Source organism: Chanodichthys erythropterus, chromosome 3 (assembly GCF_024489055.1).
Source record: "Chanodichthys erythropterus isolate Z2021 chromosome 3, ASM2448905v1, whole genome shotgun sequence".
In the NCBI taxonomy this organism is placed as follows: Eukaryota; Metazoa; Chordata; class Actinopteri; order Cypriniformes; family Xenocyprididae; genus Chanodichthys; species Chanodichthys erythropterus.
The window spans coordinates 29588694-29614226 of NC_090223.1; the positions used below are offsets into that span (position 1 = coordinate 29588694).

At 38.9% G+C, this 25533-nt stretch overlaps 2 protein-coding genes across 3 annotated transcripts; both read right to left on the reverse strand.

Annotated features, from left to right (window-relative positions):
- Positions 1 to 504: 504 nt before the first annotated feature.
- Positions 505 to 6615, reverse strand: LOC137017425 (trypsin-3-like). The gene is made up of 6 exons (XM_067381681.1): positions 6511 to 6615; positions 2202 to 2222; positions 1914 to 2082; positions 1565 to 1833; positions 1328 to 1467; positions 505 to 1229 (listed from the first exon to the last, which is right to left on the reverse strand). Exons 1-6 carry the CDS (start codon positions 6560 to 6562, stop codon positions 945 to 947), a joined length of 936 nt encoding a protein of 311 aa, XP_067237782.1. The 5' UTR covers positions 6563 to 6615; the 3' UTR covers positions 505 to 944.
- On the reverse strand, positions 5192 to 15822 carry LOC137017423 (trypsin-like). 2 transcript variants are annotated; one of them, XM_067381678.1, is made up of 6 exons: positions 15677 to 15822; positions 12641 to 12661; positions 12369 to 12537; positions 9335 to 9603; positions 9095 to 9237; positions 5192 to 8443 (listed from the first exon to the last, which is right to left on the reverse strand). In XM_067381678.1, exons 1-6 carry the CDS (start codon positions 15729 to 15731, stop codon positions 8135 to 8137), a joined length of 966 nt encoding a protein of 321 aa, XP_067237779.1. In that variant the 5' UTR covers positions 15732 to 15822; the 3' UTR covers positions 5192 to 8134. The 2 variants fall into 2 exon arrangements, with proteins under 2 accessions (XP_067237779.1, XP_067237780.1); XM_067381679.1 differs by having other exon boundaries at positions 12369 to 12508; positions 15677 to 15742.
- Between the last annotated feature and the right edge of the window lie 9711 nt (positions 15823 to 25533).

Here is a 25533-nt window from a genome sequence, read left to right on the forward strand (position 1 = left end):
ACTAAAGCAACAAAATATTTTCATTTGGTCTTAAATCACATTCTCTTAAAAATTATGTGACTCCATTAATTGTGTTAAATAGATGTTGAAGATCCAACTCTTCTCTGCTGCTTTTAACTGTCCTTAGCAACATGAAGTTTGCTTATTGTTTTGTTGTGCTTTATGGTGTGTATGTGTATATGGTTTGTAATTTTGGGTCTGTAAAGCACTTTGGTCAACTTTTTTGTTGTATTTTCAATGTGCTATAGAAATAAACGATTGATTGATTGATTGATTGATTGATTGATTGATTGATTGATTGATTGATTGATTGATTGATTGATTGATTGATTGATTGATTGATTGATCGATCGGTTGATTGATTGATTGATCGATCGGTTGATTGATTGATTGATTAGTTGATCGATCTGGGACCAGTTACAACCCTTCCCTGTTCATTTCAGAACACAGTTTGGTTGTTTTGAGTTTTCAAAATTAAGGACAGAGACAAAATAGGCTATTAGGTTATTGCACACAGTTCTTCAAAACTTTATTTAGATACAGAAATGGCTTTAGTGCATTTGTATTGCTTCATGTTAATTAAGGTTATCTAGCCGTTCACACTAAAGTGCATTTATTTGAACAAAGACACAGTAAACCAGTAAAATTGTGAAATATCATTACAATTTAAAATAATTGTTTTCTATTTAATAATTTAAAATATAATGTATTCCTGTGATCAAAGTTGAATTTTCAGATCATCAAATCATGTCACATGATCATCATTCTGATATACTGATTTGGTGCTGCTTAATATTTTTGTGGAAAACAAGATACTTTTTTTCAGGATTCACTGATGAATAGATTAATTTAAATGAATCTTAAATTAGAATAAATTTTACTAACCCCAAACTATTGCACTGTACCAAAATCTTTTAATCAGCAAAAATCAGAGAATTATGTCTTTAAGAAAACAGATACAAGGAGAAAATCAGAGGAATGATGGATGATGTGAGAGAAAGGGAAAATAAGAGGAGACTGGGTGAGCCTGAGCTGGATTCAAGGGAAGTGAATGAGACAAATCCAGGCTGGTTGCTGCTTATTTTAGAGTTGATCCAAGACTGATATTCAGACACTCTGGTGTACACGCCAGGAAACTTGGGTAGTCCACAGTCTCGACCGAAACTCACAATACCCGACTGAACCCACAGGGAGTCATTCTTATTGACCATTGGACCTCCAGAGTCTCCCTGCATAGATAAAACTGAATGTTATTATGTCTTGACAGTTTATATACAGTAAGGAACTGTAAGCAGACAGTGATGATATCTGCATGAAACTGATATACCTGACACGAGTCTTTCCCACCCTCATTCACTCCAGCGCACAGCATGTTGCTTGTAATAATGCTTCCATAGACTGTTTTACAAACACTGTTGTTCACAATTGGTATCTGCACCTCTTGCAGTGTGTTTGGAAGGGATGTGTCTGTAACATAAATCAGTGGAAACTGTCATAATTTAATCATTTTCTTGTGACACGTTATTCAAAGTTTTGAATCGTTGACATGTTTGATTGAACTCACCTCCAGAATTGAGTTTGCCCCATCCAGTGATCCAACTCTTAGTGCCTCCACCAAATGCACTACCAGCAGCTGCCAGACAAACAGGCCTAATATAATCAGTGAACGTCACAGGGGAGGAGAGCTGGAGCAGGGCAATGTCATTGTTTTGGGTAGATGTGCTATAGCTGGGATGGGGGATGACCTGAGTCACTGTCCTGGAGATCTCATTAGGGTTTAAGCCCAATTGTTGCTGGCGTCCCAGGTAGATTTTTATATTAGATGCGGCGATGCTGTAAATAGAAAAAACATATATCAGTTTTAATTCCTCTATCTATCTCCATATTCAGTGTAATATTATATCACTTCATACCTCTCGAAGCAGTGAGCTGCAGACAAAACCCAGTCTTTGGTGATTAGACTCCCGCCACAGAAATGACTTCCAGATGAAATTCGATGAAGGCTTGCTTGCCAGGGCCAAGACCCCTTATTTGCATTTTGTCCTCCAACAATCTTAGTGTTGAGGGGAGCTTGACCACACACTGAAGAAAGAAGAAAAGAAGATTACTGGAGTTAAATGACCTGAAATCAACGTAAAATTATATATATATACAATTAATTGAACATGTGTTTGGTTTGTATTAAGAGTGTAGAATCTTACCGTCTAACTGACAGAGTGAGCCTATAACAAGAAAAACAAAGAAATATTGTATATTTAGAGTTGCTAAACAGATTTGAGACTATAAAAATGAATTTTACTATTCTGTGTGTTAGTTTCCTTGACACCAGAACTGGTTGGCACAGAGATACGCAGATGCAGATGCTGTACGTGCTGACAGAGCTGATAAACTGGTTGTTTGAGCCTGTTGTCTAGTTTCCTTTTTCAGTCAACATTGTCAAAGGGTTAGATGACACAAAACTACAAATCTTTCACTTTAATTATCTTTCCGAACTATCTGACTGACTTCAGTCTGTGGAACACATATTTCGAATCATTTACTGGTTACATCCAAGATGAGTTTTGTGAACTGATTCAAGTAATTTATTAAAAAGATCTGACTCAAAAGAATGATTTGTTCTTAAATTGGAACCCCAAAAACTCACACATACCAGAAAACTTTTTAAATTCCAAAATAATAGAATTAAATTTTAATTCTGTTTAAATAAATTAAATAAATTAAACACCAACAGATTTCCCCCTATATTAATATCCCCCTATATTAATATCGAGCAAAACACATGAAATAACACTTAAAGGGATAGTTCACCCAAAAATGAAAATTTGATGTTTATCTGATTACCCCCAGCGCATCCAAGATGTAGTTGACTTTGTTTCTTCAGTAGAACACAAATGATGATTTTTAACTCCAACCGCTGCCATCTGTCAGTAAAATAGTGGGAGTGAATGGAAACACAATCAATAAGAGTCGAAAAAACCCACACAAACAAATCCAAATTAAACGCTGCAGCTCATGACGACACATTGATGTCCTAAGACACAAAACGATCGGTTTTTGTGAGAAACTGAACAGTATTTATATCATTTTTTTACCTGTAATACACCACTATATCCAACTGCGTTCAGCATTCGTTTAGTGAGGTCTGATCGCGCTCTGACAGCGGAAGTAATGTCTAGCACTCATTGAAGTATATGCGCGAGACATCAAGTCAAGTCAAGTCAAATTTATTTATATAGCGCTTTTACAATTGGTAATTGTTTCAAAGCAGCTTTACATATTAGAAGCACAGAAAAAAAAGGGAAGTGGTTAAAACTGTACAAACAAGCGTGGTAATATGTAACATATACAAGATGGTGCTACATTAAGCCAATGTCGGCTGACTTCCAGGGGTGGAAAAAAACCCCTAGGAGAAAAACCCAGCGTGCTAGCACTGGGAAAAAAGTCCTAGGAGGGAAAAAAACCCTTGGAAGATATATATATGTAAATGTATATGGAGATCAAAATCTGAATTGTACATTTTTATTATAGAGATTAAAAATCGATTATATATAAATATATGTAAGCGGATACGGGGATTAAAAATCTGAATTATAGATGCAGCCAGAATTGGATCTTTAGGCCCATTGTCTCCTGGGCTACGTTGTAGTCAGGTCCAGACGCACATCACTTCCACTGTCAGAGCGTGATCAGACCTCACTAAACGAATGCTGAACGCAGTTGGATATAGTGGTGTATTAAAGATAAAAAATGATATAAATACTGTTCAGTTTCTCACACAAACTGATTGTTTCGTGTCTTAGGACATCAATGTGTCGTCACGAGCCGCAGGGTTTAATTTGGATTTGTTCGTGTGTGTTTTTTTGACTCTTATTGATTGTGTTCCCATTCACTCCCATTATTTAACAACAGATGGCAGCGGTTGGAGTTAAAAATCATCATTTGTGTTCTACTGATGAAACAAAGTCACCTACATCTTGGATGCGCTGGGGGTAAGCAGATAAACATCAAATTTTCATTTTTGGATGAATTATCCCTTTAATTTTAACATTTACTCTCCTTTAACTGTCAGAAGCAAAGCATGCTGGGAAGTAAAAGTCTGTGGTAACCACTGATTGTTACTCATTCCTTGTGTATATGTACGTGTGTTCAATACACTCACATTTATATAGGAACATGGGAATACATTTGCATTGTAATTTAGACATGGACCATTTAACATAGCCTACTGCAGGGAATTCTATTTTGTAGAGAGGGTCATTTTTTGTTCTGTAAAGAAATTTTACAAAAAAAAAAAATATTATGTAATGCTACCCACTCTTTGTGTTTGTTTGTTTTTTTTTTAGATTGTTGTTTCATGACTAACAGTGTGTTTGTGGGTGAAAACCATTGGTTGTTATGGAAAATGAGTTGATTTGAGACATGTATGAAGCAGTTTGTTAGTTTTAGTGCATTTTGAAAATGAAATAACTGCTGTGCCAAGTTGAAAGTTAGGAGACCTGTGTGAAGAGTTTTGAAAAAGTGACCTAATTATCAGCAATTTAAAAAAAAAACTAACTTTTTTTTTTTCTTTCAATGAATTCAAAATTTTAAGGCAACCAGTTTACTTAATTTTTAAAGTTAATTAACAATCATTTTACAGTGAGTGACATATCATTTAGCTTGAGTAGCAGAGTTTTTACAATATAAAAAGCATCTTTACCATGAAAACTGTGATTATTTTGTGATTAACTGTAATGTTGACATGCATTTTATGTAAAGCTGCTTTGAAACGGTATGTATTGTGAAAAGCTATACACAAATAATGTGAATTGAATTAAATTATAGCCTCATAAACACCTGCTTTCATTCTATTTAACATGTTAATTCAGCTAAGTTATAGCCAATTTCATTTTAAAAGTCAAAATTTTTGTTATCAGAAATAATATCTGTCATTTATACACTCACAGACATCAGCATTTGGCATATGAAACACAACAATGGTGACATGCTTCATGCCAGCATACAAAACACATTCACATTCTTTTTTGTTTTGCCACCATTGTTAAGGTTTGTATGACGTGTGCTGATGTCTAATTGTGTTGTTTTGGACAATCTTACAGAAATCATTTCAGTGTTGCAAATGATTTTTATCACAACATTTGAGTTTATTACTTTCATTTCAACTCCAATAAGCAAACTTTAGGGGGAAATTGTTGTTTAAACCACTTTAATGTAGTCACTTGACAGTTAAAACGAACATGTTGATCAACTTTATCAAAGCAGAAATGTTTACTGAAAACACCTACAATTGCTGATAAAGAAGCACCTCAACAAATGTCAAGGTTCAAGAGCCCAACTAAAGCAAACACTGGTCACAATGATGATGACTTCAAACAAAACAAAAAAAAATAAAAAGACTAATATGTAAACCTCTGTTAATTCTCAAGAAGAAGTGCTGTAGACTTTTTGAAAGGGTCGATATTGTCCCCACCACTTTTTGAAACCTCTCGCGGCACGGATATGTAATACAAAAGAAACACCTTTAGTTGATTATCAATTTGAGTTAATAATAGGCGATCTGGCGCTAGAATGTGTTGTTTTTGAAACCATGTTGAGTGCTCGTTGTAGCTGCTATCATCAGAGGCACAACAGTGTTCTCTTGGCGCTCGTGCACACTGAGCCGTGTTCACACGGACGAGCGCTTCAATCTCTGTTGCAGAGACTCTCTGTTTGTTAGGTTGAAATCACAAAACAAAATAGCTACACATAAACGTGTCCCTGCTCTTGAAATACAATCTTAATGAACATCTTTGGTTTTAATGAGAAAAAAAAAATAATACATGGTTGGGGTTTGAACCCAGACCCTCTTGTATGCTAAACGAAAATGCCGCTACCAGTCCATCAGGACAATCAAGTGCGAATCCTCGTATTTATTAACTAATTTACATAGGCTACTCTCGGGACTAATGGCACATACACATTCCTGTCCCACCCACTTTTTAAAACAAAGTTACGCCAACTGCTGGTTAGTAATAAGTGAAGCTGTTATTGCTGTTTGTGGAGTTGTTTAATCAGATCTTCATAGATTTAATGTTTTTATCTTCAGTTTATCTAGGCTGTGGCGGAATAAAGTTGTAGTTTGTGTTCTTATTTCTCTTTCTTTCAGTGCTTGTTCACAGCAGATGATTGAGAGAATGTTTCAGGAACATCATACTAACCTTTAAAAAAACATTCTACTAACATTAAGAAAAACTGGGTGTTTTTAGGTTCTTGGAATGTTACCAATGTTCCTAGAATGCTGAATTTTAAAAGTGGAAAGAACGTTTGAGGAACGTCATACCTTTTAAAACACATTCCTCTAACTAGTTTTTACATTCTCAGAACCAACACTGAATATTTGGAGAACGTTCTCATAACGAAATTTTGTTAGCTGGGATATTAAATAGATTTAGACATTAAAAAAACAAATCAGTCATGCAAAATCACAATTAAACAACATTATTTTAAGATCTGGCCTGTCATTTATCTTACCTATTATGTTGAGAAGTATGACTCCTGCAACACACACAGTTTGACGCATCATCCTCAGGTTCTTGTCTGTCTAAAGACACGTAAAGCAAGTGCAGCCACATTCAAAGGGACTGAACGTTTATTTAACCTCTGACACACCTTGTTTTCTATAGCCTGCTGCCAGTGTTTTTTAGTACACACCCCACTCACCTGCATACTTCTATAATGGTTTTCATTTGAGTAGAATGTCACTTTCCCACATACATTAATTAATAAATACACTCCTGTGGCAATAGTTACTATTTTTGTACACTCGTATGGCAAGTTACTATTTTTACACACTCGTATGTCAATCACATATTATTAGGCCTATACTTAACACATGTGAAATTGGGGCTAGTTGTCACACTTTTTACTCCAGCTATTGGTGGCAAGGTATACTTCTGATTTTTTTCTCGTATCCTGTGAGTTTATAACTCACAATTTTGACTTTATTCTTAGAATTGTGGGATATAAACTCTTATTTTTTATTCTGTGGCGGAAACAAGCTTCCATAACTAGACTATGTGAGTGGTTGAGTGTATAGTGTGGATATTATGTTGCCACTAGATGGCATCAGTCTCTTGCAGGAAATCATTTTCCCTGCCCCAAAGGGCACGTGCGTGGTAAGTACAAAAGACAGTAGGGTGTCCCGTTTGTCATTTTAGGTTTCAGAAGGGTGTTCAAGAACACCCCTTTCGCGGCCGATATGCGCTCCCGATGCGCACTTATCGAAGCGCCATTCTTTCTTTCTTTTTTTTTTTTTTTGAGGAAAAGGAAAGTGAAGTGAAGGCAAAGTATGCATTTAACTCATCCAAGTTATTGCACACACATTAGGAGCAGTGTGTAGTGAACACACACACTGCAACCCGTGGACACACACACCCAGTGGGCAGCACCTGGGGACAGTTGAACCCACGTCCAACTCTCACAACTGCCCCCTAATGTTTACCCTTCAGTGGGTAGAGAGATGGAGAGAGAATGTTTATAAACCATAAAAGAAATGCATGTTAATCAATATATGAACTTGCATGTGCATTAACAATTTCATATAGCAAAAAGGTTATGTAATTCATGCTTCAGCCTCTTCTGCTACTGGGAAAGAATGAGACAAACGACTTGACTGAACTTTGAAATCACACTGTGAGATATAAAATCACAATTACAAGTAATCATGTGGTGGAAATCATGTATAGTTTTGTTAAACTGTGTGACTACAACATGGTAACTGTTTAAAGATCATTTAATTTTCAATAACCAATATCTCTGATCACATTCCAAGGCACACATATTCAGACAGATTGAGTGTTATTGTAAATAATAGATCAATACAAAAGTGGCTCCAGTGCATTTACAGTGAAATACAACTAGTCAAAACAATTCAGTAGTCTCTAAGTATCAGTTCACATGCTTGCTGAACTTCATTATTGCACAAACTTTAAATGTAAACAATATACTCAATCATAAAAGTAGCTTTCCCAGATTAGTATATTTTTAAATGACAAAGAATAAATGACAATATAACAATATACCTGCTCTCTTCACCTATGAGAACTTGTACAGTACAATTGAACCAGAACCCTGAGTGTTGTCATTCAAACAATCTCTATGAAGAGAAAAACACAGAGCATATGAAAGGAATAATGGAGAATGTGAGAGAAATGGAAAATAAAAGCAGGTTAGGTGAGCTTCTGAATCCATCGGAAGTGAAGGAGACATATCCAGGCTGATTAGTGAAGGAGACATATCCAGGCTGGTTGCTGCTCATGTAAGAGTTGATCCAGTCCTGGTACTGAGACACGCGGGTGTACACACCAGGAAAGCTGGGTTCAGCACATCCTTGACCAAAACTCACAATGCCAGACTGAGTCCACAGGGAGCCATTCTTAAAGACCATTGGACCTCCAGAGTCTCCCTACACAGGTAAACACTTAACATTTATATATCTGAAAATATAGTTAACTGTTAAATTCACAATTAAATCAAAATAAACAATTCTTATTTTTGCGGAAAACTGCAGTGTTTATTATATATGATTTATCTGTGCATTTAAAATTCATGTGCCCTTGTAATCTTTAATCAAAATAACTTCCCCTCCCACTTGGGGTTAAAGGTTAGACATACATTATATCCAACCGAAATGCTTGTTTTGAACTATTTTACACATTTCATAACAATGAAAAAAACCGTGAGACAGAGACTGCGTCCGAATAGAATGTGAAAAATGCTACGGCAAAAGAGGAGTATGTCTGAATTTATATATTCGACAAACAGCAGGCAAAATGTATCAGATGACCTGCTACTTCCATCGAGATTCTGGAGTGCACATTCGACGGACTGTTTACTGTCACATAAAGCCATGTGACGGGTGTTTTGAATAGCAGTGAAGCGATGCAACTGACACTGGTAGGACACTGCAGTATGTCTGAATTGTATTCATATAAGTGACAGTAAAATATCTATATCTATATGGGAGTGGCATATTTTGAGTTTTAATGTTTGGGTTAGGGTCATTTTTTGTAATATATAAATTAAAAAAGGTTCAAATGAATGGTTGATGTCATACCTGACATGAATCTTTCCCTCCCTGATTCAACAATCCAGCACAAATCATATTGCTTGTGATGCCACCTCTATAAGCATTATTACAGTCGCTGTTGCTCACAATTGGTATCATCACCTCCTGCAGAATGTCAGAAATCTGGTTGCCTGTGACATGGACGAGAGGACCAATTTAATGTCATTTAACAGCCATTTAGAGTAAATTGTTGAGCTTTACAGAATTTGCAAGTAAATATTCACTCACCTCCAGACTGTAGCACTCCCCATCCAGTGACCCAGCTCTCTGTACCTGCAGCAAATGTACTACCAGCAGCAGCCAAACAGACTGGGTTAATATAATCAGAGAAACTCACGGAGGAAGAGAGCTGGAGCATGGCTATGTCGTTGTCATTGGTAGCATTGTTATAGCTAGGATGGGTAATGACTTGACTCGCTGTCCTGTATACCTGATTAGGGTTTGAGCCTAATTGGCTCTGAAGTCCTACGTAGACCCCAATGGTACCAAGGGAGGAGCTGTAAAGAGGTAAAGTCAGTTTTAATTCCACTGCGATCCATTTGTAATTGTGTCTTGAGTTGGATTAAAAGAATTAGAACCACCAAAAATGAAAATTCTGTTCTTGAAAATTAAAAACAAGTTATTAGTCCTATTTTTGGACCTTCCAGCCTGTCATAGTAATGGGTGGAGCTAGAATATCCAACCACACCACACACTGTGTCACGATCACGTCTGTTCCTGTCACATCCCGGACTACATTTCCCATGATCCTCCATTGTTCATCACCTGCACTCACTTCACAATCACTCCACACTAATCACCACACCCAGCTGCCACTCATTACCAGGACTATAAAGGACTGTCACACCACCTCACCGCGAAGTCTTGATTACCTTGTGTGTCATTTCCGAGCGTTTATACCCTGTTTACCTGTTGTTACTGTTCCTGTCTGTTACCCGTTCTTGACCCGTTGCTGCCTGTCCTGACCCTTGCCTGTTATACTGTTCTGTGTATGATATCCGCCTGCCTCGATCTACTGCCTGTGCCCTGACTACGATTCTGCCTAACCCTCTGCTGTACCTGTTTGCTCCTGATTTACCCTGCCTGTACGACCACGCTTACTTTTGTATTAAAAGCTTGCAAATGGATCTCCGCCTCAGTCCCGCTTCGTTACAGAAGACTTCGCCAAAACAACGATCCAGCAGCTTTCCCGGAAAACGTTTACATGGTATGGACATTACTCAGTTGTTGTTATGGAGTTCGCAGGGCACGCGATCGTTAGAGGAATATGTGCAGGAATATTTGGATATTGCTCACCTCTCTGATCTACCGGACTATGCTTTGATTGACTTCTTCTGTGATGGCGTCAACCAACCTCTGCAGGATAAACTAAGACGAGAGGGGCCGCGTTCATCACTCAGCAGCTTTATGGACTTTGCTTTGTTGTCGGTTGGTTCTCTGTTTACTGTGGGGGTCGCAGAGGAATGTGACACCATGGTAGATCACGTAATGGCCGCCATGCCAAGGAACATGCACAAAATGGTGGCTACCATCACAACAACAATTCATGTCTCCGCTGATCGCCCAGAGTCACGTCACGTCGCCGCTGATCGCCCAGAGTCACGTCACGTCGCCGCTGATCGCCCAGAGTCACGTCACGTCGCCGCTGATCGCCCAGAGTCACGTCACGTCGCCGCTGATCGCCCAGAGTCACGTCACGTCGCCGCTGATCGCCCGGAGTCACGTCACGTCGCCGCTGGTCCTGTCCGGAGTCACGTCACGTCGCCGCTGGTCCTGTCCGGAGTCACGTCACGTCGCCGCTGGTCCTGTCCGGAGTCACGTCACGTCGCCGCTGGTCCTGTCCGAGAGCGGAGAGGATTGCGTTCCAGCATGAAAGATCCTCCACTGACTACAGCACGGGCGCTTCACTCTCAAGCCCGGTGGCCGATTCGCACTCAAGCCCGGCGGCCGCTTCGCACTCAAGCCCGGCGGCCGCTTCGCACTCAAGCCCGGCGGTCGCTTCGCACTCAAGCCAACCGGTTGCAACGCTCTCAAGTTCGCCTGTGTCTACGGACAAGAGGGCCGCATTGCCTGTGTCTACGGACAAGATGGCCGCATTGCCTGTGTCTACGGACAAGATGGCCGCATTGCCTGTGTCTACGGACAAGATGGCCGCATCGCCTCATCCTCGGAAGAGAAGGAGGAGGAAGGCTTCTTCCGTTCTTCCCCCTCTTACGCCCAAGCTGCTTGGGGGGGGGGGGGGGGGGTTGTATACCTGAGAGTGGGGAGCTTGTGGTTGGGCACTCTGCCTGGCCACTGCCGTCATTGGCCTTTGAACTATTATGGCCGTTTATGGACCCTAACCTGCCGTGGTTACCCAAACCACCTGACCTGCTGTGGCTGCCCAAGCCACCTGACCCACCTGACCTGCCGTGGGTGCTCAAGTCACCTGACCTGGCGAGGTTACCCAAGCCACCTGATCCCCTATGGCCTTCTGACACTCCGGACCCACCATGGCTGCCCGTAGCACCTGACCTGCCATGGCGGCCCGGGAACCTGCATTGGAGACTCCATTCCTGTCCGCCACTAGAGCTCCAATGCACCCACCCCCCCTCCCCATTGGTGTCATCTACGCCGCGAGGACGCGCCTTCCGGGATGGGGGCGTTATGTCATGATCACGTCTGTTCCTGTCACATCCCGGACTACATTTCCCATGATCCTCCATTGCTCATCACCTGCACTCACTTCACAATCACTCCACACTAATCACCACACCCAGCTGCCACTCATTACCAGGACTATAAAGGACTGTCACACACACCACCTCACCGCGAAGTCTTGATTACCTTGTGTGTCATTTCCGAGCGTTTATACCCTGTTTACCTGTTGTTACCCGTTCTTGACCCGTTGCTGCCTGTCCTGACCCTTGCCTGTTATACTGTTCTGTGTATGATATCCGCCTGCCTCGATCTACTGCCTGTGCCCTGACTACGATTCTGCCTAACCCTCTGCTGTACCTGTTTGCTCCTGATTTACCCTGCCTGTACGACCACGCTTACTTTTGTATTAAAAGCTTGCAAATGGGTCTCCACCTCAGTCCCGCTTCGATACACATTGTAGCAGGTCTGAGAATAAAAATTCTTTAATTCATCTTTGAAACACAAATTTTCATTTGTGTTTCAAAGATGAATGAAAGAATTATGGGTTTGGAACAACAAAAGAGTGAGTAACTGATGACAGAATTTTCATTTTTGGGTAAACTAACCCTTCAAACTTGAATACCTCTGGAAGCAGTGAGCAGCAGACAAAACCCAGTCTTTATTAATCAGACTCCCGCCACAAAAATGGCCTCCAAAGCTGGCACTTTGAATGCTGACTTGCCATGGCCAGGACCCTACCGCTGCATTTTGTCCTCCAACAATCTTGTTATTGAGGGGAGCATGACCACATACTGATTATAGGAAATAAAATGTTTGAATTTTAAATTAAAATCCCCTATAAATAAATAAATGTAGAAAAAGAGTTTTATGGTCATTAAGAATATGACAACTTACCATCTAACTGGCAGAGAGAACCTGTCAGGGAGACAGACCAAATATTTGGTCATAAACTGGTTTCACTGTTTCACATTTTAATTGTTGGCACATACTATTAGAACAAATCAAGATGATACTTCCACATGAATTATAGCCATGTTGTCAAAAAGATTTCATTGTCAGGACAGTAGTAACTGAACATGTTAGTCCTGTGAGATAAGCCTGTTTCACACCATGCTATAGCAGTGTAACTACAGCAGTATGGGCTCATGTGCTTTTACACTGACAGCATCTCTATACAGAAAATACAGTCAATTTCTGGCTTACTGGATCAAGTATTTGTTTTTAAAAATGGCCATAAGATATAAAATAGTTATCAGAAGCTGGCGACTGAGAATTACTACAAATCTGGGCCGGTATTTATCAAGTTTCTCTAAGTGTAATGTACCAACGGACAATTAATCTACACAGTGCGTGTTTGAAAACACCAAAATCCGGTGTGTGAGGTCTGAAAACACGCTCTGGAAGTGATCTCTCGCGCGTATACGTCAATGAGTGCGAGAGATCACTTCTGGCGTCAGAGCGTGTTCAGACCTCACACACCGGATGCTCAAGGCAGTTGGACATAGTGGTGTTTTAGAGGTAAAAAATTATATTAATACTGTTTGGTTTTTTGCTCAAACCGATCGTTTCGTGTCTTAGGACATCAATGTGTCGTCACGAGCCACAGGGATTCATTTGGATTTGTCTGTGCATGTTTTTTTGACTCTCATAGATGGAATTCCCATTAACATGCATTATACGACTGACAGACTCATCATTTGTTTTCTACTGAAGAAACAGTCACCTACATCTTGGATGGCCTGGGGGTAAGCAGATAAACATCAAATTTTCATTTTTGGAAAACTATCCCTTTAATATAAGTGACTTACATGTTTGATGCAATATTGTTTGTTTTTGGCCAATAAAAAAAGTTCCAAACAAAGAAACGTTGCGCATCTCCAAGCAGCAGCTTTGTTTCGACTGATTCAGTGATTCAATTACCCATTTAAGCCATTCACTTGTTTTATTCTTGAATGAATCAGCCATTTGAGTGATTCAGTTAAATGAATGACTCAATGACTCATGAAGACAGTCACTTGTCGCCACCTACTATATACAAGTGGCAAGAAAAAGTATGTGAACCCCTTGTAAATTTTTTTTTTTTTGCAGTAATTTGTCATAAAATGTGATCCTCCTCATCAAAAGAATGCCTAAACACTTTGGGATTGCTTTGTATCCCTTAATGGTCAAACATTCCTTTTGAACATTTTGCAGGTCTGATCTAGAGCTACCAAAAGCACTTACTTGAAGTCACTGCTACCAAAGGATTTTCAATTTTTTTAAGGGGCCATATGCAAATATGTTGATTCAGGTAATACAAAACACTGACGGAATGTTGCTTCAGAACAAATGTCACACAAAAATGTGTGTGCGACAAGTTATTAGTCCTATTTTTGGACCTTCCAGCCTGTCGTACTAATGGGTGGAGCTAGAATATCCAACCACACCATAACCCTACCCAAAATTGGAGTATGAGGTCTCTGTGGAACAAAAGTGGTTTTGAATTTGTGGGTGTTTTCAAACTGGTGGGTGTTTATAAATCACGCAATATAAATGGTCCCCTTCACCCGACCCCACCCCTAAACCATACCCACACTCTGACGTGGGCAAATCAGTAACGCTCTCAAAAACAGCCCTCTGTTTATGGCCTCGCCCACTGATCTGGTAACTCCTACTGTCCTGTCGAGACCTGTACTTGGAAAATGATATCCTTGCACCCATTAGAAGTACAGATAGGTGGAGCTGGATGTCATTTGACTCTGCAGTGACCACCACTTGGTCCTCACTCAGAACATTTACTTTTTTTTCTTTTTTTTTTTTAAATTAAATAAAATTAAATAAAAAAATGAGTTTATTTAGCTCACCCATTAATACAGTAAGCCTATATAATAAATACATTTTACATTGAAATTCGCTACTTTGAAATGATAAGGTTCTATCTGCATTCTGAGCAGTTTTGAGATATTGAGCTTCAAAGTTTTTGCATTCCATATAGTAAAAATTATATGGGGATCAAGTTTCTTTCAAACATGAAAATGACTGAGAACCTAAATATATTCTAAATGAACAATATCAAAATCCTCTCAAATCTGTAAATGGGGATTTTTGGAACAGGTCAAATGCAGATAGAACCTTCAAATTCTAAAGAATCAAAACATTAATTGAAGCAATATTTTTCAAGAAACACAAAGAGTTTTCTTATAATTTGTTTTAAAACATAAAATTAGTGTTGTAACAATGTGTCGACATGTTTGAGAAAGTTCAATTTAATGCTTTCTATGACATTCATTTATAGATTTTCATTTTAGGAATGGTGGGTAATGAACCATTTCTTTTTTTTTTTTTTTTGGGTGGTTGGGAGGTTTAGACAGAAAGCAGATACGGTAATACCAGGACTTTATTCCACAGAAAGTGGGACAGGTAAAATAGTTTTTTCTCTAGTGACCAGTATGGATTGAAAATGTGAAAGTTAAAACGTTTGAAATAGTTTTAAATTTTATTTTTGGAATATTGACGGTTGGAGTTTGAACAGGTTCATTGGTCCTCTTGCATTTGAAGTGGCTCACATAGATAGAACCTTATAGAACCTTGTTAGAGTTCCATTTTGTAGATAGAATCTTTTTGTTTTCTAAATAAAAGTCCAAAAATGTGCACAACTTAAAAAAATAAATTCATATAATATATATAATTCCAAGGTGACGATTTGTAAATTCATATGAAAACCACAATGTATTTTATCTCCACAAACCATTTCAAACATTTAAGCATAAGCCTTTAGGTCAAAAGCTGTTTAAAATTATGACAAATGTAAATTCAGTCAAGTGGTAGTATAACAGCCATTTTAGTTATCGTGTATGTGTATGAGTTACAAAGGCCCTTAGCAACAGGAATTCAGCTGACTTAATATTATTAAACTTAAACTTAATTTTATAGACTTTAGTAAGATCTTACCTGCTATGTTGAGAAGTAAGGCTCCAGCAACAGTCAAAGCTGTGTTAAACTTCATACTAATGCTCTGGTCTGTGTTATGACTGCTGTAACCTCTACTCTCAGCTCTCTAATGAGATGTAAAGCAGGTACTGTTGTGTTCATCAAGAGTTCTCAGCCCCCACCACCAAGAGACTCTGACTCAACATTTTTTCAGAAGACTTTGACATCAATACAGTATACACCCCGGTCACCTAGGTATTTTTAAGTATAACTTATTGATTTTTAAGGATTACTTATTGATTTCAGTTCAGTCGCTTTATACTAAGCAACATTTTCAGACACCAATTCAGGTGTAATGTGTTGATCTCAATGTTGACGCTTGCAATTTATGGACCAAAAAAAGAAGCATATTGAATGAGCATGCTACACTATATATCTACAATATGGTAAAAATACACAAAAGTCTCTTAAACCTCCCTGTCTGACTGTCCCTTAATAAAAACATTAGCCTACATAAACAATAAAGTTATCCAGTGAGTCTAAGCCCTATTCGGATGGTAATTGTTTCTCATATAGACATCTGTAAAAATAAATTTGATTTATTCACAGTGGAGGAGCGAGTTTTGTGGGAGCTGTGTTTAGTAGTAAAACAAACAATCTTACTGATCCCAGACTTTAGAAACAGTATAGGCCCTGTATTCATGCATAAAGAACATATTAGCTCATGTGTTTCAAAGATAAAAGTTTTGCTGGTGAGTTCATTATGGCAAAGACAATATATGAAAGAAGAACAGCGGAGTCATGAACGGTAGCCTACTAAATATGCAAAAACTAAAAATTTAAATAAGTCTAATAAACGTGAGCTGTACTGTGTGTGTGTGTGTGTATGTATATAAAATATATATATATATATATATATATATATATATATATATATATATATATATATATATATATATAGCATTTATAGCATAAAGCATTGTTATCACTATTTCTGTTTCTGAGCAGCATTTTAAAACAGATGACTGTTTTCTTGCTCAGTGATCTGGTTTTACCGGTTTCATTTCAACAAATAGCCTGGGGGATGATGTCATATCATTGAATGTACTGAATTCATATGATGGAGCATTAGATTTTTTCCAAGTATGTCACAATTTCCTTGTACCAGAATTCTGATTACTGATGTTCTCACAGTTCTGAGAAAATAAAAAAAAAACTTTTTTGTTTTTATTCTGTGGCACGAACAAGCTTCCATATATAGTCTGGAATAAACTACAGGTAAAGTGAAAAGACAACCTTGGAAACACATGCTCATTTACAGTTTTTTTTTTCAATTGCTAGCATACTTTTGTCCAATCTGTAGTCACATTTTCAAAACTCTAAACACATTTAGCCGAACATCCGTCTGTTGTGGCCACACCATTAACACAATTCATGTCGTTTTCACACAAAATGCAGACCAAATTCATGGATCTTTCACATCTTACAGTTTTTTTCAATTGCTTACACACATTTTCAAAACGTTCTCTTTTTTTCAAAACTTTACACACAAATCTAAGAATTGCACACACAAAATGCAAAATCCCTCGCATCTCTTGCAAAATGAAGCACTTCATTCAAAATCACAAACACATCTCAAAAGCAAACATTTGTCTTACATTGCAAACACCTTTGCCATAATATTCTATATGGATATATCATATACACACAGTTATTCAAAACCTAAAGCTCTTCGTTCATGAGCTCCTGTGTACATTTCTGTACAAGACTGAAAGTAATTGGCAGAGAGATGTGGAAAATTCACAGTAAACATGAAAGCAAGACTGAAACCAAACTATTTTTTACTGTAAGCATTTGTGGTTGTGAATATAGTATTACACAGTACGAAAGAAAAGAAATACATCAACCATGTGTAGTTGGACAGAAGCAATGGTTGTGTTTGAAAAAGGAAATCAAGATACGTCCTGTTAGATTTTGGTGTGTTATATAGAGAATTGTGTGTTGTGTTTTGCAAAAAGTGTTATATGAAATTGAAAACAGAGTCAAAGGCCGGGAATTAGTGTATGGTTTTGCGAATTTGGTGTATGGTTCAGGTGTTTGAGTGTCAGGTTGCAGAAATTGTGTGACAAGTAAGGATTTTGTGTGTAAGCAGTTGAAAAAACTGTATTTGCAAATGTTTAAACACAGCAAGTCAGAAATGAAGACCTAATCTTTAAATATAGGATAAACCATACTTTTGCAGCAACAGTAGTAGGCTACTGGAAAAGTACTGGACAAAAAATATAAAACAAATACTGAAACAATTGATAAGCATTTTTAATTACACTGTAAGAAAATTACTGTAAAATTTACAGTAACTTACTGGCAACAATTAGCCAGTAAGTTACTGTGAATACTTTTTACAGTAAGGGTACCGTACTTCTATTTACAGTATTTTATGTATGCACTGTAAAATCAAAAACAATTAAATACTGTGATTTTAGTTGTATTTACAGTAACTTACTGGCTAATTGTTGCCAGTAATTTACTGTGAATACGTTTTACAGTAAGGGTACTGTTCTTCCATTTACAGTATTTTATGTATACACTGTTGTCATGATCAACGTCTGTTCCTGTCACATCCCGGACTACATTTCCCATGATCCTCCATTGCTTATCACCTGCACTCACTTCACAATCACTCCACACTAATCATCACACCCAGCTGCACATCATTACCAGGACTATAAAGGACTCACACTCACACCACCAGTTTGCGAAGTCTTGATTACTCTGTGTGTCAATTCTAAGCGTTTCCCTGTGATTATCCTGTTTCCCTGTCTGTTCCTGTTCCTGCCTTTGACCCTTGCCTTGCCATCCTGTTCTGTGAATGATATCTGCCAGCCCTGATCTTCTGCCTGTATCTTGACCACGATTCTGCCTGTCCCTCGCTGTTCCTGTTTGCTCCTGATTGACCCTGCCTGTATGACTACGCTCACTTCTAATAAAACGCTGCATTTGGATCCCCTACCTGAGTCTCCATTCGTTACAACTGTGAAATCAAAAACAATTAAATAATGTGATTTTAGTTGTATTTACAGTAACTTACTGGCTAATTGTTGCCAGTAAATTACTGTGAATATGTTTTACAGTAAGGGTACTGTACTTCCATTTACAGTATTTTGTGTATTCACTGTAAAATAAAAAACAATTAAACTGTGATTTTAGTTGTATTTACAGTATTGATTGTTTTACTGTAGAAGAAAAAAAATAAATACTGTGATTTCAATTGCATTTACATACAAAAAAATGTATTGTATGCTATACAGTACTATAAACAGTAGATTACAGTTAATCACTGTAAATTCAGATTCTCACTGTACAATTTAAATACTGTATCACTGTGATTTAATATTAGCCATCATTAAAAGAAATCACCCATATTCTAAAACACTGCAATCAACTACAGACAATAAGAAAACTGTTAACAGTTATTTATTTAAAAACATTTGGTTAGCAGGAATGACAAAACAGGTACAACATAATGGACAACATGCCATTATACCATCCAAAGTTAACGAACATTCTGTGTTTGTAATTTTTAATGGCGTGAAGTCTATTATCCGCGTATTCTACTGTTGCTAAATTTAATTACCGACTGAAACAAAACAAGGCTATTTCATTACAAGTTTTGTAAAGTTACAAAAAAGTAAAGTAAAGTACAAATAACTGATTATTATCACATTCTAAAGAGTAATAAATAACACTATGGCAATATTGAAATAAAATAAAACATTGAACATTAAAAAAATAAAATATTTAACATTTTCATGAACATTTAAAACAGAAAGGAAAATAAACTTCCCCTGTCACTTGACGAAGGTCTATGGCCTCTTGCATGCCCTGACCTTGGAGACCTAGAATCCTAGTTGGAGCCCTGAAATTAAAGAAGAAAACACATTAGATCGGCTGAATGGTTTCGAAAACGCTGTTTTCAATTGCAATGCGACAACTATCCTTCTATACTGTTTTGCACTCTTCTTACATACTTGGGCCTATAATCAAGTGATTGGGCTCTTTGGAAAGCTGTGGGTCTGTAGTTTTGCGTGGAATAACTGTATCTAGTGCAGAGACAGCATAGCAGAAGCATGAATGTAGTTTTTATTTTTCCCGGATATACAATCTTTTTTTCTTTTTTTTTAAGCAAATTTGGCTTTATATGCTGCCATTAGCAAACAGCAAACTGCACACCCAGAAGGGCATTTATTGCCACGGGGGATTTCAATAATTCCAACCTCAATCTGTACTCCTCAAGTTCTATCAACATGTCACCTGCCTGACGAAAGGGGACAGAATCTTGGACAAGGTACACTAACATCCATATATAACCACTTTTTTTTTTTTTTTTTTTTTTTTTTTTTTACAAAATTATGATTGAATGATTGCTGATTTATTTAGTTATTAATTGTAGCAGATCAACTTATATATGTTAATTAAAACAACTACTCTCACCTTTCAAGGAATGAATAATTTTTCTGCACTGAATGGGTGTGAGCAGATGTTTGATGTCATCTTCTTGAATAAACTACAAATCATCAGGGGCCTCATTTATAAAACTTTGCGTAGATTTCATCCTAAAAGTGTTCGTCCGCGCAAAAGCTAGATTCTGCGTACGCACAAAAAAAATCTGATTTATAAAACCATGCGTACGCCAGATCCTGCGCACAAATCCCTTTATAAATCCCAGTCAGCGGAAGATTGTGTGTACGTACATCTCCACCCTGTCTCCTCCCCGAAATCACCATATATGGAGCTTACGACGCCTAGTTTTACTATGCATAACCTCATATGCATATCATTTCCATACATATTCCCATCCACGTGACATCCACGGTTAACACCGTCAAAGGTACAAGACATTGGAAAATATTAGATAGGGACTATAAATGCAATTTATGCCACACATTATGCTGATAAAGATAATCCAATATCCTCTTTGTTTTAGAATAAATATATCAAAATATCCATAAAAACAAAATTGTATAAAATACTTCAGATAAAGGTTTTAGAATAGAGATGATTCATTCATTTCCACTGGCCAGATAGTATTTGAATAGTTTTAAACAATTCAAATCAAATTTATGCAGTTTTGCTGATAAGGTGAACATATCTTTTAGGAAGTTTATAGGCTATTATTTATAGGCACTTATTTATTGCAGTGTAAATACAATTGTCTGACTCAGCGCGTCACTGACAAAGTATTTTAAAAAAAAAACATGCACCTCTTACAGTTTTCCTCTAATGATATCCTTCAAATGGTAATTATTTGAAGATCCTTCACACATATTATTGGACCTATTCAAACTGGACAACGGACCGTTCGACATTGTGTTATAGCAGATGTAGGAAAACTATCATATTTGAACACATTTATACATTTATCATTTTAAAATCATATTATTATTATTATTATTGTAATAATAATACAACATACCCCCCCCCCATACACATTCTTGTCCCACCCACTTTGTAAAACAAAGTTGCGCCACTGACCCCAGTTGAATATGCATAAGGCACGATTAGCATAATGATATGTCGCCGAATACAGAGCTCTGTAATGCAATTGTTACTAGTAAGAATTGCTATTGTAGAGCTCTGTAATTCAATTTGTACTAGTAAGATTGCAATTACAGAGCTCTCTAATTCTAATTGTTACTAGTAAGAACTGAATTATGGAGCTCTGTAACTTAATTCTTACTAGTAACAATTCAATTAGAGAGCTCTGTAATTCAATTAGAGAGCTCTATAATCAAATTGTTACTAGTAACAATTGAATTAGAGAGCTCTAATTTAATTATTACTAGTAAGAATTGCAATTAGAGAGCTCTACAATTGAATTCTTACTAGTAACAATTTGATTATAGAGCTCTATAATTCAATTACAGAGCTCTGCAATTACACATATCTTTAATGTGTATTTTTACTAGTAATAAATCAATTAGAGAGCTCTGTAATTCAATTGTTACTAGTAAGAATTCAATTAGAGAGCTCTATAATTGTAATTGTTACTAGTAAGAATTGAATTAGAGAGCTCTATAATTGTAATTGTTACTAGTAAAAATTGAATTAGAGAGCTCTATAATTGTAATTGTTACTAGTAACAATTCAATTAGAGAGCTCTATAATCCCAATTGTTACTAGTAACAATTGAATTACAGAGCTCTATAATTAAAAATGAATGGAAGTCAATGGAGACATATGACTAGTAATAAATTAATTGTAGAGCTCTCTAATTGTAATTGTTACTAGTAAAAATTGAATTATAGAGCTCTATAATCATAATTGTTACTAGTAAAAATTGAATTATAGAGCTCTATAATTGTAATTGTTACTAGTAAGAATTCAATTAGAGAGCTCTACAATTATAATTGTTACTAGTAAAAATTGAATTATAGAGCTCTGTAATTGTAATTGTTACTAGTACAAATTAAATTATAGAGCTCTTTAATTTAATTGTTACTAGTAAAAATATAATTACGACGAGTAACGCTGGAACGTTTTTATGCTGAAATGGCCTTCCATACTGGGGGGGAGCATCCATTATGATGATATGTTATATACGCACATACCTTTTTATAGCCCATTCATTAAAAAAAAATAGTAAATTCAAAGTATTTGCACCTGGTTAAGAATGCTGATAATGATAATTCAGGTTGATGCAATTTGATTTATTGGGTGATGTAATAGGATAATTTAGAAGTTTTTCATTTTAAATAGTTATTGCTATTTGGGCCAGTTGGTGTCGCCAAAACACATACTCTTCTAAAAGAGTGCGTACGCACGGTCAAGAGCATCCTTACGGTGCGCACTTATTTACGCCAAGTTTATTTTTTATAAATCCCGATATGTGCGTGGAAAAATGCGTACACATATTTCTATGCCCATTTTGTGCGTACGCAACGTTTATACATCAGGCCCCTGGTCCTTCAACACCTACTTTCACCAACTCATTGACTAAAGTTTCAAGCTTTGCTTCATCTAGCTGTGGTAGCACGGCCCGTATTGCCTTCTCAATGGAGTCCATTACTCATTCTTCTGAAACACAGAATGATGCAGAGCAACAAGATTAAGACCAAACTGATTATATACACCAATAATCTGCAAGTTTCTCTACCGTCAAACACTGATACTGTGCTTCTGAGTTGCTTTGTAAGCAATAAACACCAAGATCCACAACAGGCACAGACTGATACTGCTGGACAACAAAAGATAGCTCTCTGAATGCCAATCTGGTACAGTTGGTCATCGAATTTACTTGGTTGGCCCATTTGCAGAGTTGGAGGAAATAAGTTACCAGCATGTAAATATGCTTGTAGCAACTGGTGTCTTTCTGCTAAGGTACTGCAGAGGTTTTTAAAGTTATGCCATTTCCTTGCACACTGCTTAAAATATGAGTGCTTACTTTCAAAGCGCAATGTCCACAACCCAAACTGAAGAATGAGTTCTGGGTAATGGACAAGATAGTGGTGTTTGGGTTTAAGTGTCTTTTCTGGGAATGTGGCCGTTCTTAGCTGGATGTATTCCTCAATGGCTACGTTTACATTCACAAATTTTCGTCAATCCGAATGAATTGAATCCGATTGCAGATCTGTTTACATGTACTCTAAACATTGTAATCTGATTTAAATATCTGTTTATATGTGTTCCGATTAAAACGTTCGCGCAGGCGCTCTGCGTGTGTGACGTCATATCAATCTCACTTGCGGTAACGTCTCGGTTACAAAGGTAACCCTCGTTCCCTGAAGGAGGGAACGGAGACGTACGTCGGACAGACCGACGAATAGGAATCTCGCCAGAGAAGCCAATCTACTTCGAGTGTAACTAAACGAGCCAATGCACATTGGCATGCAATCATCTGCACCAGCTGCTCACCTCGCAGCGCGGGTATATAATGAGCAGCAGGTGCGTTGCATCTTCAGGTTTTCGCTGAGGAGCCGAACCAAGCAGGCGGCAGCACAGCAGGACAACAACTGTGGCGACGGGACGTACGTCTCCGTTCCCTCCTTCAGGGAACGAGGGTTACCTTTGTAACCGAGACGTTCCCAATCAGTCGGTCACGTTCGACGTATGTCGGACAGACCGACGAATAGGAATCCCTACCAAAGCGCCACAGGAGCTGCCCTCCTCCAGCGCTCTGTTGTAAGCCACCTGAACCCCCTTGCCTGCGGACGGTGGGACAGGGCTAACACACAGAGAGGGTCGATCACTGTTGTTCCAAAACCCATTCAGTGAGACTATTGGATAACGCTGGGAAAGCGTAACCTTCGTTTGAAGGAACGCTGCGGAAGCCGCATCCTTCCCCGAAGGAGTTATGTGGAGAAGTACATATGGACTAACCCTGTAGGGCTGTGCTACATATGGAAGAACTGGGGTGACTCCAACTCGATAGAGATGGGTTCTCCCAGAGGGAAAGACACGGGCTTCGTTTAGGAGCAGCCGTGGAAAAAGCCATATGGGATCCCCGTAGGGTCACACATATGGAACCCAGCCTTAATCCGGTTCTCAAGGATACAACGGAGTATAGGCCTGGCGCCAGATGCTCCGCCACGTCGGCTGCCGAAGGGTAACCGGAGGACTCAACAGGGTCTGCCCGTAGGGACTCTCTGGAGAATAGAACGCGCCTGTAGCGCAGCAAGCCGACACTAAGCCGGGGCCTCTCCGTGCCTCTGACCTGAGGCGAGAACACGGGAGGAGACCGGCTCGACACAAAGGCTATAGTATCTAGCGAACGTGTTAGGTGTCGCCCAGCCCGCAGCTCTACAAATGTCTGTTAGCGAGGCGCCACGAGCCAGCGCCCAGGAGGATGCCACACCTCTCGTGGAGTGAGCATGCAACCTGAGCGGGCAGGGCACGCCCTGAGCTTGGTAAGCCAGGGCGATGGCATCCACTATCCAGTGGGCCATCCTCTGCTTGGAGACAGCCTTTCCCTTCTGCTGGCCTCCGTAACAGACAAAGAGCTGGTCTGAGGTCCTGAAGCTTCGAGTTCTGTCTAAGTACAGTCGCAAGGCGCGAACTGGACAGAGCAAAGCCAGGGCTGGGTCTGCCTCCTCCGAGGGCAGCGCTTGCAGGCTCACTACCTGGTCCCTGAAGGGAGTGGTAGGAACCTTGGGCAAATAGCCAGGCCGGGGTCTTAGTACCACATGGCTATCAACCGGCCCGAACTGTAGGCACGATTCGTCGACCGAAAATGACTGCAGGTCCCCTACCCTCTTGACGGAGGCCAATGCCACCAGCAGCAAAGTCTTCATAGACAGAATCTTTAAGTCTGCTGACAGCAAAGGCTCAAAGGGAGCAATCTGAAGTGCTCTGAGCACCAGAGTAAGGTCCCAAGAGGGTATGGAGGGGGGACAAGGAGGATTTAACCGTCTCGCCCCCCTAAGGAACCTGACGACCAGGTCGTGCTGACCAACAGATTTGCCATCTATGTGGTCGTGGTAAGCGGAGATAGCAGCAGAATGGACTTTGAGGGTGGAGGGGGACAGCCTACCCTCCAACCCCTGCTGCAAGAAGGAAAGCACGACACCGATCGAGCATCTTCGGGGGTCTTCCCGGCGAGAAGAGCACTCGACGAACAGGTTCCACTTCGAGGCGTAAGCACGTCTCGTAGACAGTGCGCGAGCCGAAGTGATGGTGTTAAGTACCTCGGGGGGAAAGTCACCTAGAACCTCCGCGTCCCGTCCAGGGACCAGACATGGAGTTTCCAGAGGTCTGGACGCGGGTGCCAAAGAGTGCCCCGTCTCTTTGAAAGAAGGTCGTTCCTCAGAGGAATGGGGCAGGGAGGGGCTGTCGCGAGGAGTGAGAGTTCTGGGAACCAGGTCCGGTTGGGCCAGTAAGGCGCA